The sequence below is a fragment of the Arachis hypogaea genome, chromosome 16, assembly GCF_003086295.3.
Source record: "Arachis hypogaea cultivar Tifrunner chromosome 16, arahy.Tifrunner.gnm2.J5K5, whole genome shotgun sequence".
Taxonomy (NCBI): Eukaryota; Viridiplantae; Streptophyta; class Magnoliopsida; order Fabales; family Fabaceae; genus Arachis; species Arachis hypogaea.
Genome location: NC_092051.1, coordinates 147,057,889 through 147,071,003, shown reverse-complemented (window position 1 = coordinate 147,071,003; position 13,115 = coordinate 147,057,889). Strand labels below are relative to the sequence as shown.

At 33.7% G+C, this 13,115-nt stretch overlaps 1 protein-coding gene across 2 annotated transcripts; it reads right to left on the bottom strand.

Moving 5' to 3' along the window:
* Nucleotides 1–251: 251 nt before the first annotated feature.
* On the bottom strand, nt 252–5,324 carry LOC112697660 (ATP-dependent zinc metalloprotease FTSH 4, mitochondrial). Of its 2 annotated transcripts, XM_072221493.1 has the most exons (8): nt 5,227–5,319; nt 5,054–5,119; nt 3,976–4,063; nt 3,353–3,616; nt 2,519–2,800; nt 2,309–2,433; nt 1,626–2,102; nt 252–1,446 (listed from the first exon to the last, which is right to left on the bottom strand). In XM_072221493.1, exons 2-8 carry the CDS (start codon nt 5,078–5,080, stop codon nt 541–543), a joined length of 2,169 nt encoding a protein of 722 aa, XP_072077594.1. In that variant the 5' UTR covers nt 5,081–5,119; nt 5,227–5,319; the 3' UTR covers nt 252–540. The 2 variants fall into 2 exon arrangements, with proteins under 2 accessions (XP_072077594.1, XP_025606714.1); XM_025750929.2 differs by having other exon boundaries at nt 5,054–5,324.
* Nucleotides 5,325–13,115: the final 7,791 nt, after the last annotated feature.

Genomic DNA, 13,115 nt, shown 5'->3' with positions numbered 1-13,115 from the left:
TATAATTGTGGCTCTAGTAACTCCTAAATGTAATTATTATTATGGAAATCCTCTCAATTTCTTTGTAGATTAAATACTAGTATAAAATCTACCACAATTGTCAACGATATAACTCAAATGACATAATCTTTCTATATACCTCTAGAGATCGTGAGTTAGAGTTTCAATTTGCAAAGCACCTGAGAAAAGTTGTCAATTCAATTGTGCTTTTATGAAAGTAAAGGTTGATGATGGAGAGGAAAATTTCAATCTTTTTGAATCTTCTAAGACAACCTACTTTATAGAAAGAACATTATCAAATTATTGAGTACAACAAATCAACAGTTCTATTTTGCAGAGTAACATTTGATTGCTTTTGTTTCTTTTGCTTTTCTCTTCCTCTTAAAAAAAGAAAAGAAAAAATATATATCAACGGTTCTATTCTAGAAGAGCTTCTACACAGTTTACATGAACTTTGCTCCTGGGTGCATAAAATCCCAGAAACACCAAATAAATGCTATCTATACATTTCATCTGGTAACTGCCACTGTATTCGTCCTGCTAAGATCCAACTGGAACACCTTGAGACTTGGCGGCGGCAGTGGCAGCAGCAGCCGCAGCAGCTGCGGCGGCAGCAGCAGAAGCTGCTGTGCTGGACGGCGAACTGCTCTGCACTTCGACCATGTGCGGCTGCTGCTGCTGCTGCTGTTTCTGGGATCTAACTTGAGCAAGAAGTGTTCTTATCTGAGTTCCTGAAAGGGTCTCATGTTCAAGAAGAGCATTTGCAAGAGCATGGAGTTCCTTGTTGTGAGTGGTTAGAATTGTTTTTGCATTGTTGTAAGCTCTCTCCAAGAAATGCTTCACCTCTTTCTCAATAAGAAGCCTTGTCTCTGAGCTCATGCTTCTCCCATCATCATTGTAATTGTGAGTGGCAAGTCCAGTCTCCTTTCCCATACCATATTTAGTAATCATTTCCCTTGCTAGCTTAGTCGCCTGCTTGAGGTCGGACGACGCGCCAGCAGTAACTTCGTTTGCCCCGAAAATGAGCTCTTCTGCTACCCGGCCTCCCATGCAAACATCAAGCCGGGCAAGCATCTGTTTACGGGATATGCTGGTCTCATCCTTCTCGGGTAATTGAGTAACCATGCCGAGGGCCATCCCTCGGGGAACTATTGTCGCCTTGTGAACAGGAAGGGCCCCATCGGTGTGAATGGCCACAAGGGCATGGCCACCCTCATGGTAAGCAGTCAACTTTCGCGATTCCTCAGATATGATGGCTGTCTTGCGTTCACTTCCCATCATGATCTTGTCCTTTGCATACTCTAAATCGGCCATGGTCACAGCTTTAGCACCGTCCATTGCAGCCTTAAGGGCGCCTACATTAACCAAGTTTGCAAGGTCAGCACCAGAGAACCCAGGTGTTCCTCGAGCAATGACCATCAAATCAACATCATCAGCCATCATAACCTATAGTTGATTGAAACAAAAATCCAGCACAATGTGATGTTTGCAGCATACTTTAGCCGACACAATAACAACTTTAAGAAAACAAGATCCTAGATTCCTAGCTGGCCATTGGCTAGGTCATGGTTGGCGAAAATTGGTGAAACAACCAAATAAGACGCATTCTTTGCAGGAATAATTACCTTTGACATGTGCGACTCCAAAATCTGCCGTCTTCCTTCTACATCTGGATTGGGAACAACAACATGGCGATCAAATCGACCAGGTCTCACCAAAGCCTTATCCAATGACTCTGGAAAATTAGTTGCTCCAATCACAATTGTGCCTTCATTTTGTTTGAATCCATCTAACTCAACCAGCAATTGATTTAATGTCATCTTCATGTAAGTTTGGTCCTTCGCACTTCGGTTCCCTCCAATAGCATCTATCTCGTCAATGAAGATTATAGAAGGTGATCGCTTCCTAGCAGCGGAAAAAAGATCCCTGACCCTTCGTGCACCTACACCCACGTACATCTCATCAAATTCGCTTCCACTGCTTGAGAAGAAAGGAACCCCAGCCTCTCCGGCTATAGCTCTAGCCAACATAGTTTTTCCAGTTCCAGGTGGACCAACAAGCAACACTCCTTTTGGAAGCTTACCACCAAGCCGAGTAAAGCGCTGACACAAGAAAAAGATATGATCAACAACCAAATGGAATAATTGATCAAAATAGCTCACAACATGTATCAACCAATACACATAAAATTGATATTCAGAAACAGTAAACCATATCCATACATAGAAATTTTAATCATCTAGCTTCGGAACAAGATAGGTACTCATGAGCTAGGGAGAACGGAGCATGATAAGGCAGAGACGTCTACCTTAGGATCCCGGAGGTAGTGAACAATTTCTTCCAGCTCTGCCTTTGCCTCGTCAACACCTTTTACATCATTAAATCTTGTACTTGACTCCATGCTGGGTAGCACTCCTTCATGTTCACCAAGCCCTAGGAATGCAAAAGGTAAACTTAAGAGCACATCAACAGATTCGGATTTGATAAAGAAAAATCATACGAGGTCATGTATAAATACCTTGACCAACTCCTTTATCCTCTACGAGAGCTCCTGCACCCGAAATCAACAAAAAAACAACTACAATGGACCTAAATGCACGCCATAGTCGATCTTTAAAACTCGCCGCTTCTGTAGCCACCATATGAACGGGTGAACTTGCAGTCCCAAGAATTCTCTCTCTTGCAGGTGTTCCCAGATTTCTAAAAGTAGAGAAACCACCTATACTTTCTTGCCCCCGCATATTTCTAAGAGAAGAGAAGCCATCTATGCTTTCTTCCTCCCTCACTGCATTGGGCATACCTGAAAATTCCAAATTTCTGATGGCATAAGATAACACACTTGAAACAAGTACATGAAACTATTCATTAAATATAGTTTTCATTTTCCATCCTAGTAAATCACATTATTTTCTTAGCCTCTTGCGTGTGCGCTTTCAAATAACGTAAGAAATATGTTCACAAGATGAAAAGGATAATACGCAGGGCATGGGGGACAAGGGATCCTCAATAACCATCGAAAGACGAAAGCTTTGCAGAGAGATACATCTCTTAAAAGATTGCACACCTTGCACCAAAAAGAAACAAGACTACGTGTTGCTTGTTGAGTGTTTGATATTGAAAAACTTACACTCCAACCAAATACCCCCAAATAATGGATAGACAGCAAAAAAATGCTAAGTTTTACTAAAAGATTATGAAACATTATGTCTAAACATCTGCAGAAAAGAAGAGATAGACCAAAATATGGTCTCATATAATTGAGCAAGGTTCAGTAAACCAAGTCAAGATTAATGAATCAAAAGCATAGGCACAAATAACCATGAAAAAGTTAGCAGTCTAGCCAAATAATCACCTCTTCTCAATGTCTTCAATAATTCACTTTCATCCAGCCTATCAACTTTAACTAATGCTTTAATATATTCGGAAAGTGCTGAAGGATTAGCATGCAGAGATGGCTGACTTTCAAATAACCTAATTACAGCTTCAGGTTCATTTCGATGGTAAAGTTCTTTCAGATGAGAAATTTCAACAGCTTCATCTGCATCACGTATTCGACGGTTGAAATCGCCAACATAGCTGGACTTGAATCTCTCCTGGGTGGGCAAAAGCCTATTCCCTACCAAAAAATTGAAAGTAAGATCAGTTAACGGAAACTAAAGGACATGAGGGACACAACATCCAAGTACTTTTTGTTCAAATGAATAATACAACAAACACAACTAAACCTTGTCCTATTAATAAGGCATCATCGATAATAAGCCATTGGCATCTTGAACATAGGAAAATAGGCATAGATCAAAATCAAATAATCTGGCAACACATTGAATCTCAAAAGGTAATTCCTAAAGAAACATAATACGGATAGAAAAGGCTATGCTGTAATAAGGAAAGCAATAATAATAATACTACATTTAGAAAAAGATCAAAAGAAATTCACTGTAGGACTAACACAGGATAGGAACATGCGATTTCTACCTGCACAATCTCTGAACTTATTAATGGAAAAATGGCCTCTAAGAAACAAATGTTTTGCCTGTCCAAATTCTAATTGTCGCCTTGAAACCTGTAAAAGTAAATTACAAAATTTATATGCAAAGGGTACAAGATATGAGATATAAATTATATATGCAACGAGATTCAATAAAAAGCGCACCATATAATTGGTCAATAATTACTGCACAAGTATGTCATGCTTAAAACTACCTGACTCTAATACTAACACACAAAAAAAGTTAAATAATCCCTTCACTTGAAAAGACGAAAATTCTTTAAACCTATGTTACGGGCCTAAGTGTTTACTTGTTTGAACTTTGAAGCAGACGTATAAACCCGGATTGATGAAAGTAATAGGTGTAACCACTAAAAATTTAGGTTTTTAAGACATGGTTTAGGAAATGACACTATAGCATCATCTGATCTATAATTCTATATAGCCGACTCCGCTTAGGTATTCTCGGTTATTGTTTTTGAAACATTTAATTGTATTCGCATTTCAGAGTTCATGTGTAGCTGCTCTAAATTTTCAGAAAGGGAATACACGGTACTGGCAGTTGGCACCATCAGTTTTTGGGTTAATTTGAGCTGCATTGTTAGCATTACAAACTCAAATTCTCTACCATTCCCTTAAAGCAAAACAATAATAAAAGATGAATACTAATGTGCATCAAATTAAAAACCAGCTTTCAGAAGCTGATACTTGAATTGGGAACCCCCAGAAGACCTTCATTTCGAAGTCAAAACAAACAACCCATCCACAAATGATCATATAACCCAACAAGCAATCTTAAACATGGTGTAATAAAAACAATAATAAACCATTTAAAAAAAAAACTTTTTCCCTATCATTTCTGATATCTCCAATATATTTAGTTCAATGTTATTATGATTATTGGTTAGCAGAAAGAAAAGTTTGCAACTTTATAACCCTGAATCAAAATCCACTAGACCCATTGTCCATCCCAATGCACAGAATCAATAAAACAAATAAAAGAGAATTGGGTACCAATACCAATAATTGAAAAAAGAAAATTAGGGTTAATATAGGAAAAGTTACCTGCGTTAATAAAGGCCTCCAAGCCATGAGTGATTATTGGATGAAGAGAAAGAAGAAGGTGTGTGTCTGAATTGAAGTGAAAAAAATTGAAACGTCAAGTGAAGAGAAGAGAAGAGAAGGTTAATAATAAACGTTGGTCAAAGGGGGGTGTGACTTTGTTGTTAGAGCGTGACCTTCTCTGCCCTCCTTGTCTGGGACGCCATTCAGCAAATTTCTCTTCCCACCATTTTCTTAGGCACTCGTGGCTTTCCAGTTTCCACTTCCATGTCTTGTGTCACTTTTTTTTTATTTCTTTAAAAAAATTTTCTCTTTTTGGGCTTGTCTTTTCATTGATGGGCCGAAGCCCATAATCAGGTTTTGCCCATATTAGATAATAAATTTGTTTGGGCACGATTCCCACAAAAATTTCTTTTTAAATGACATTTTTTTAAAAAAATTTTTACAAAAATAAAAATAAATTTATATTTAGATATTTTATATAAAAAAAAAATTTTATTTATCAATTTTATTTGAGTATAATAAGATAAAATATTTTTTTGTTTATTTTATTATGTGAAAATTATTTTTTTAAGAAAAAAATCTTTAAAAAAATATAAATTGTAACTTTTTAAAAAAGATATTTTTATATTTTTTTTTAGTACTTTTACTATTAAAAATTTATTAAATATAAAAAAATATTTTATTAAAAAAGATTTTTTATCAATTTAATGGCATTCAAATAAACACAATATTTGCATAGAAAAAACTTTTAGGGTTTTATATTTTTGCTTACCAAAGGGATGTATTTTGGGTCGAACAAGATCCTGAAGGATTGATAGTTTTTTCAAGTAAAAGTTTCAAAAAATATGACCACTCACATGAATTTTATTTTTACGTGAAGAAGATGATAGTTATTTTTGTAAAAAATATTTTTATGTGAAGATAATATTATAAATTATTAGATAATTTAGCCAAATATATTCAGTTAGACTATCTAACCGTTTACATTATTATTATTTTCACATAAGATGCTTTCATAAAAAAATTTAGATGAATATCATTTAATGATTTTTATTTATTGTTTTTATTGTAAGACAGGTTCATATGAGTATAAAAAAAACTAAAGAACTCCTAGGCTACACGAGGATCTGATATAACCTAAAATTCTATCCGATTTGCACTGTACTCGTCGGATCGGATCGGATATAATATCTGCATTTTTTTTTATGTCCGATCCGCATATTTGCGAAACAGATCGGATCGGATCAAATATCGGGTATATCCGCATAATTAAAAAAAAACTATTTTAAATTTTTGTTTGGCTATTTTTACAAAAAAATATCTAGAAAATTTATTTTTTATTTGTTTAAGTCTATTTACTCTTAAAATATTATCAATAATAATTTTTTCGAATAATAAAAACAAAATAATAACACAAGATTTAAGTTTAATTATTCTAAGTTGAAGTACAACATAAAAAATTAAAAACAAAATATCATAAAATTCATAAAATAACACACTAAAATTCATATTACATTAAGGTTTACTTTTTTAAATTATGCTATTTATATGTGATGTGCGGATATGCGAATTTGCGGATCGGATCCGCGGATATCACTGCCGAATCTGCAATTCGATCCGATCCGATGGCTCTGCGAATTGGATAATATCCACAAAATTCAGATCAGATGCGAATAATTACTGCGAATATGCGGATATTATCCGATCCATGTGCAATCCTAAAAACTCCTCTGCTCAAGGGATTTGTTGGTACACAAATGTTTGATACTTATGACTAAAAAAAAAAAAACGTTTGACACTAATGTTTGTGCCAAAATCTACGGTCGTTAGATCTATGTTTTGGGGAACCATGCACAAATGAGTTTAACCGAATGAATTAAGATTTATTTTGGTCTTGACTTTTAACCATGCTTAGATTTATGCCTTAATTTTATAACAATGAATCAAGTTGATTTAACATATACTTTACATATGCAGTTAACTACCACTATAGTAGTTTAATGCCAATCTGAAATTGCACTAAAGACATAGAACTACTTTATTGGTTTTTTAAGAAAAATAAAAAAAAAAACAACAAAAACTTAATTTCTGTATGTTAAGTAGATTAACGATAAATAAATCAGCCTATATCATTATAAAACTCAATAACCAAATTGAACCTTATCTGATCTCTCTATATACACGAGTCTTTGAGAGTGGTTTATTGGACAAAAAAAAAAAGAGTGAGTAATAATTATGTATTAACATATAAGTAAATAATATTATATTAATAATATTATTATTTAGTGTTAGTTAGACATGTGTTTTTTAAGAAGTCTAAAGTAGGGGTGTGCATGGGTCGGGTAAAATCAGGTTTGATGTGATCCAGACTCAACCCAAAATATATATCGGGCCTATTTATTAGATCCGAATCCGATCATAAACCCGATGAAATCTATACACTTTTGGTCTACGATTATACCGGGTGAAAACCCGGCCGTTAACATTACATTACCTTGATACCTTCTTATAAGCTAGCATGTGAAAATATCAAAATTTCCAAAACTCCAACCATTATTTGATATCGTAAAATTCTCTTAGAAAAATATAACAAGAACCAACTCTTCTCTAAAATTAAAACATAACCATAATTAATATTAATATTATCTAATAACACTAAATATTTAAATCAAGTTTTCACCCGCAACTAAGTTTTTACCTGCAACTAATGACTTGATTACTTGATGATTATATTGCCCGCTATTACAACCAAACATTATTTTGTCAAGTTGCCAAATCTCTCATAGACTCCTTCCTCGGAGAAAAATCAAATTTGTCTTGTTAATAGTGCAAAATTTGTCATATGTCCATTGGCATTATTTGCATACTTTTGATAGATAGATAGCTGCACAACAAAATGGAAGTTTGTTTTGATCGTCTTTCCCAGCTGAATGCTCCTCCCGTTATTAGAAAGAGAAATATTTGGTAATAAAAAAAATATAAATTTAATTATAATATATTAATAGTGTATATTATATTTATTTTTTTGAATGATCATTTATACCGTTAATATAAATATAAAAAGTAATTATTTTTATTAATATAATATTACTTAATTATAAGATGTATTTATAAAATTATTTTATACTGATAATATATCAAAATTAAATTTACAAAATATTAACAAAAAAATTTTAAAATTTATTATTTTTTACTTTATTTAATATATCTTATAATAAATAAATGCTAAATAAAGTAACTAATCTAAACTGATTATTTTTTATTTCTCTAATATTATTGTATTAGAAATTAATTGTGTGTTGATTGATAAGCATTAACATGGCTATTAACTCATTCTTTTTATAAATTAAAGATGTATGATAATTATAAATGTGAAATTAATTATGAGAATAGTTTTTTTATATTCTAATCCAAAAGTCTTTAATTTGAATATTAGAAATAATAAAATTATATTTTTATAAATTATATATAATAAAAATATTTTAAAATAAAAAATTCAGTACATATTATATAGATGAATTCTATATTCATCAATTCTACAAAGAAAGTTTGGATTCGATGGATGAGTAAGTTTTGGAAATTGTTATCATTTGAAGTGAATATGATTCATGAAACTCTATTATTTGTTGTGCTTTTGTAAACGATGATGTCTTAATTCTTCGATTCTACTTTTTAAGATTTTCTTCTTTTTTTTCCTACTTTTAAAAATAAAAATCCGCATGCAAGTCACATATTGCTAACTAGGTTGACAACCAACGGTCTATAATAACGATAAGCTATGGGAGATTACATTATTATATGTAATCTAATTCAAACGTGTACATAAAAAATTAATCATTTATATATATATTATTTGTTAAAATATAAAAAATATATATTAAAAATACAATAATGTTAAGTGTATATTAAAAATTAATTATCTATATAAAATAAAAAGTAAAATATTATTTTAGTCCTCAATGTTTGGGATAAATCTTAAAGTTGTCTCTAATGTTTAAATTGTCCTATTTATATTTTCAACGTTTATAAATTAATTTAATGTTATTCTACTGTCATCTACATTAACAAATTAAAACACTAATGGAATTGTCTAGGTGGACGTTATTGTCTACTGTGGTAAACTATGTCCCGGTAACCGTTAGTGAAAATGAAATAAAAATAAATAAATAAAAACAAATTTTAATTAAAATGGCTTTGAAAATTCTAATTTGCAAAATGTTCTCTTATTTTGTAATTTTATCTTCTCACCATTACCTTTTCTCTTGCTTTTGTTGCTGATTCTATGGCTTTCCAAGGCTTCCAGGCAGCGCATAGCAGTAGTGTTTTGGATTGAAACAGCAACCAAGTCCGTCGACAAAAAATAACTTGTTATTGTGGCGAGAGGTCAGTGCTTGCGACTTCCTCAACGACAGAGAATCCTGGACAAAGGTTTTGTGGCTATGTTAACTATGGGGTAAGTAGAAAATGTAATTTTTATGATGATAGTTATAACTTGTTGATATTTGTTTATCTGATTGGATTTTTTCTTTTGTTTTTGGCCTAGATTGGAGAAGAGTGTGAATATTTTGTGTGGACAGAATTAGAAGAAGAGCCACAAATTGCAAGATTGAAAAGAAAAGTCACAACCTTAAAGGGTAAATTGATAACAGTAGAAGGGATATTTATATTGACATAGCAGTTGTTCTGATTGGATGGATATCTGCTATAATGTTGCTATGTGAAAGGATCACATTGACAATAAATGGGAGGTTTTCTTTGCAATGAGGTTGGATAACATAGGAACTCATATGATATGGTTGCAATATCTAGTCTGTATTTTAGGTTGTAGTTGTAGGAATTAGCCTGGATCAAGTGTATATAGTCTGTGGATTGAATGATCGTGAATGAAATTCATTGTTAACAACCATCATGTCTTCAATTTATATTATCATGGTACATTAGTATAATTACTATTTGCAAATGTAATTAACTAAAATAGTGATAACGAAATTGCATAAAATATTAACTTGAACATTAGGCCTAATGTTACAATAGTTCACAACTTAACAAACATAAATACGATAATTTGTGTTTAATAACTTTAAAAGAAAATCAACTGAGATGCTAAACATTGCTTTTGAAGTAGTACCATCACAAAAAAAAAAATCCTTAAATTATGGGTTGCATATGTGAACAGGTTGATAGGTATGGTCTAGCAAAGTAGGTACCAGTTCAAACAGAGGTTCCTCCAATGGCGTAGTGCGTTAGATCGCTTGTGGTTGCATGAGGTACACGATTTAGTTTTATTTAGTTGTCTCTAAACAGTTAAATATCATATGTAATGAATTGAACTTGATTATTATATTACAATTACTGATGTAGTTCCTATGGACGTCGTACGATGACCTAGTCCTGCAGGCCTTGTGCTCGGATTGGTTTAGAGATGAGGCAGAGTAGAGGGCATGGATGACTGTTGTTCTTCTCGTCTGCTTCAATATTGTGGAGTTAATTTCACTACGTTGATTGAGTGAAACACCAATTCAATAGGGAGCAGCAAGTGCCTAGAGACCCGGTGAATGTCGACAGGTTCCTGAAAACCACAGGATGGGGAAAGACATGTGATGGCCTAAGCGTCATGAGTAGTGATATGATGGATGGAGGCATAGGTTTAATGAGGGCCACATGATCTCTATTTAGCCCTTCACAGATTATCAGCCTACATAGGAGTACTGGGACTAGTATTAGTGCGCTTGTTGCGTTAGACATCTCTCGCGACAGTGTCCTCAAAGCATCCATGTACCATATGTACCCAGCCTTAATTGGACTATAAACAGTGTTTATTAGATATCACTTTTCCTCGACAGATTTGAAACAAAATATGAAGTTCGCCACCATGTGCCTCACACAATACACATGGAACGTACTAGGAGCAGCCATCTGGTCTCATCGACTCTTAGTGCGGCTTTGATTGCTTGCGATCTGTCAGATATAATCAAAATCCCTTCTTATGGTGCTACATGTCGTCTTAGGTTGGTAAGGAAGAATGACCAGGATTCCGTAGTCTTAGACTTAACAATTGCAAAGGCCACATGGAATGATGTTATTGATACCATCTTGTGTCACTGCAATTAGCAACACCCCACCATATTTGTCATACAGATGCATCCCATCAATGGAGACAAAGGGCTTGCAATACTTAAATGCCTCGACACATGGAGGAAAAGACTATAACACCTTATCAAATTGGCTGACATCACATACCAGCAAGTGCCCATCATAGTACGGTACCGCTCTGAAATCACATATTGTTCTGGGACAACAACTCTATAAAGTTTGAAGCAATCTCGGAATCTTATTATATGACTCCTCCCAATCACCGTATATCTGTATAATTGCCTTTTGCTTCACCATCCAGACCTTTCTGTATGAGAGTTTGAAGTGATAGCTTTGCCTAACTACACCTTGTAGAACATGAACAATAATTGATGGGCTGGACTATATCAGAGGCATGATGACTCTACAAATGAAGGTGTTGTCCAACTGTCAATAATCCTAAGACATGGTGGGGACTAAACAAGTATGCGGTCCACCGAATTTACACATCTTCCTAACGAATTAGAAATAATTGGTCGACATTCTAACCAAAATAAGCACAAAAAATAAGATAATATTCTAATCTATTTCTGAGATTCTGTTAGAGGACAACACGAAGACTCCAAGGGCATCTATCAGTAAATTTCTTGCAATGCACATGGTACTTTAGCCGATCCGACTCCACAACTCGGTATTCAGTACTTCTTCAAATATTGTAGCTTTTCACACCTTGCATGACTACCTCTCTGCTTCTGAATTTGTGACCAATTCGAAACTCCACTCCATCATCTGTGTTGTAGTTGTCCCCACTTATATTGAAAAATGGAATTACCTCATGTATGGCATCCAGATCCAATGTGCGGTAATGGCTGGGTACAACTGATAACTCCAAAATTGGTTATAGAGCTAGCACAAAATACCGAACTCATCTACCTATCGAAGTCTCTAGTACGAAATTCTCATCCTCATCATCATAAGAGGAACCACCATTGTTGCTATCGGCAACATACTCTATATCGGACTCCTCACCGTCCACGTCCATGGACACCTCCGGATTAGCATAGTGCAGGAAATGGTGTAAGAGGTGGGTCATCTTGGACAAAATTCGAGTTGCCAGAACCACGACTGCCAACATTGTTGACTTCTGTAGAAAGCTTTATCACTTGTTCCGCCATGTGACATTAAACATGAGTCGCACATGCTCATCGCTATCCAGTCGAAACAGACGAAATCAAAATATTCCATTTTCCATAAGTGCTATCATCCGATAACCAACTCTTCCAACATATTTTCTCTCATTATCACTAATGTGTGTCAATATCAGACTATTTACTCAAACAAAGAATATGCTCTCCAAGTGTACAGCAAAATAGAATTTTCACACTCAAATACAACATCAGTGTCATTATTTCTCATGTGACTGTTGGGATACGCCGTCGTCACAACAAAATAACCACTAACACTAGACATTTCTACTAAATTTATCGAAGAAACGGATGAGAAGAATGATTAAGATGTTTATAGAGAATACCAATAGGTTGTAGATCCTTTTTTAGCTTATTGATTTTTGTTGTACTATATATCGTTTACAGTAAAAACGTTTTAACTCAACATATGTCTTGTTTATACTGTAAATAATTTGACTTTTATTATATATCGTTTACACTGTAAACGAAATACGTAAATTTTACTCTATCCTACGTATCACGTGTGCAAACGTGATACGTGTAACCTGTGATATGTCTTATCTCGTGTAAACGAGATATATTTAAAATCAAATTATTTATATTGTAAACGAGATAAATAATAAGATAAATTTTAATAATAAAATTATAAATTATATATCTCAGTAAATAAAATATTTATTTTATTTATTTAAAAAAAATCCTAATAAAAATGCTTTGAGATAGATAAAGTGTACGTTAGAGCGAAGAGAAAGTTTATGGGAAAAAAAAAACCAAAAAATTGTATATACTTTGTCGGGCTTTGT

Coding starts and splice junctions, on each gene's coding strand:
- LOC112697660 (XM_025750929.2), bottom strand. CDS start 5,080: ATGGCTTGGAGGCCTTTATTAACGCAG. Junction 4,064..5,053: donor GGAGGCCTTTATTAACGCAG/GTAACTTTTCCT, acceptor TTACTTTTACAG/GTTTCAAGGCGACAATTAGA. Junction 2,801..3,352: donor ATTGAAGACATTGAGAAGAG/GTGATTATTTGG, acceptor TGGAATTTTCAG/GTATGCCCAATGCAGTGAGG.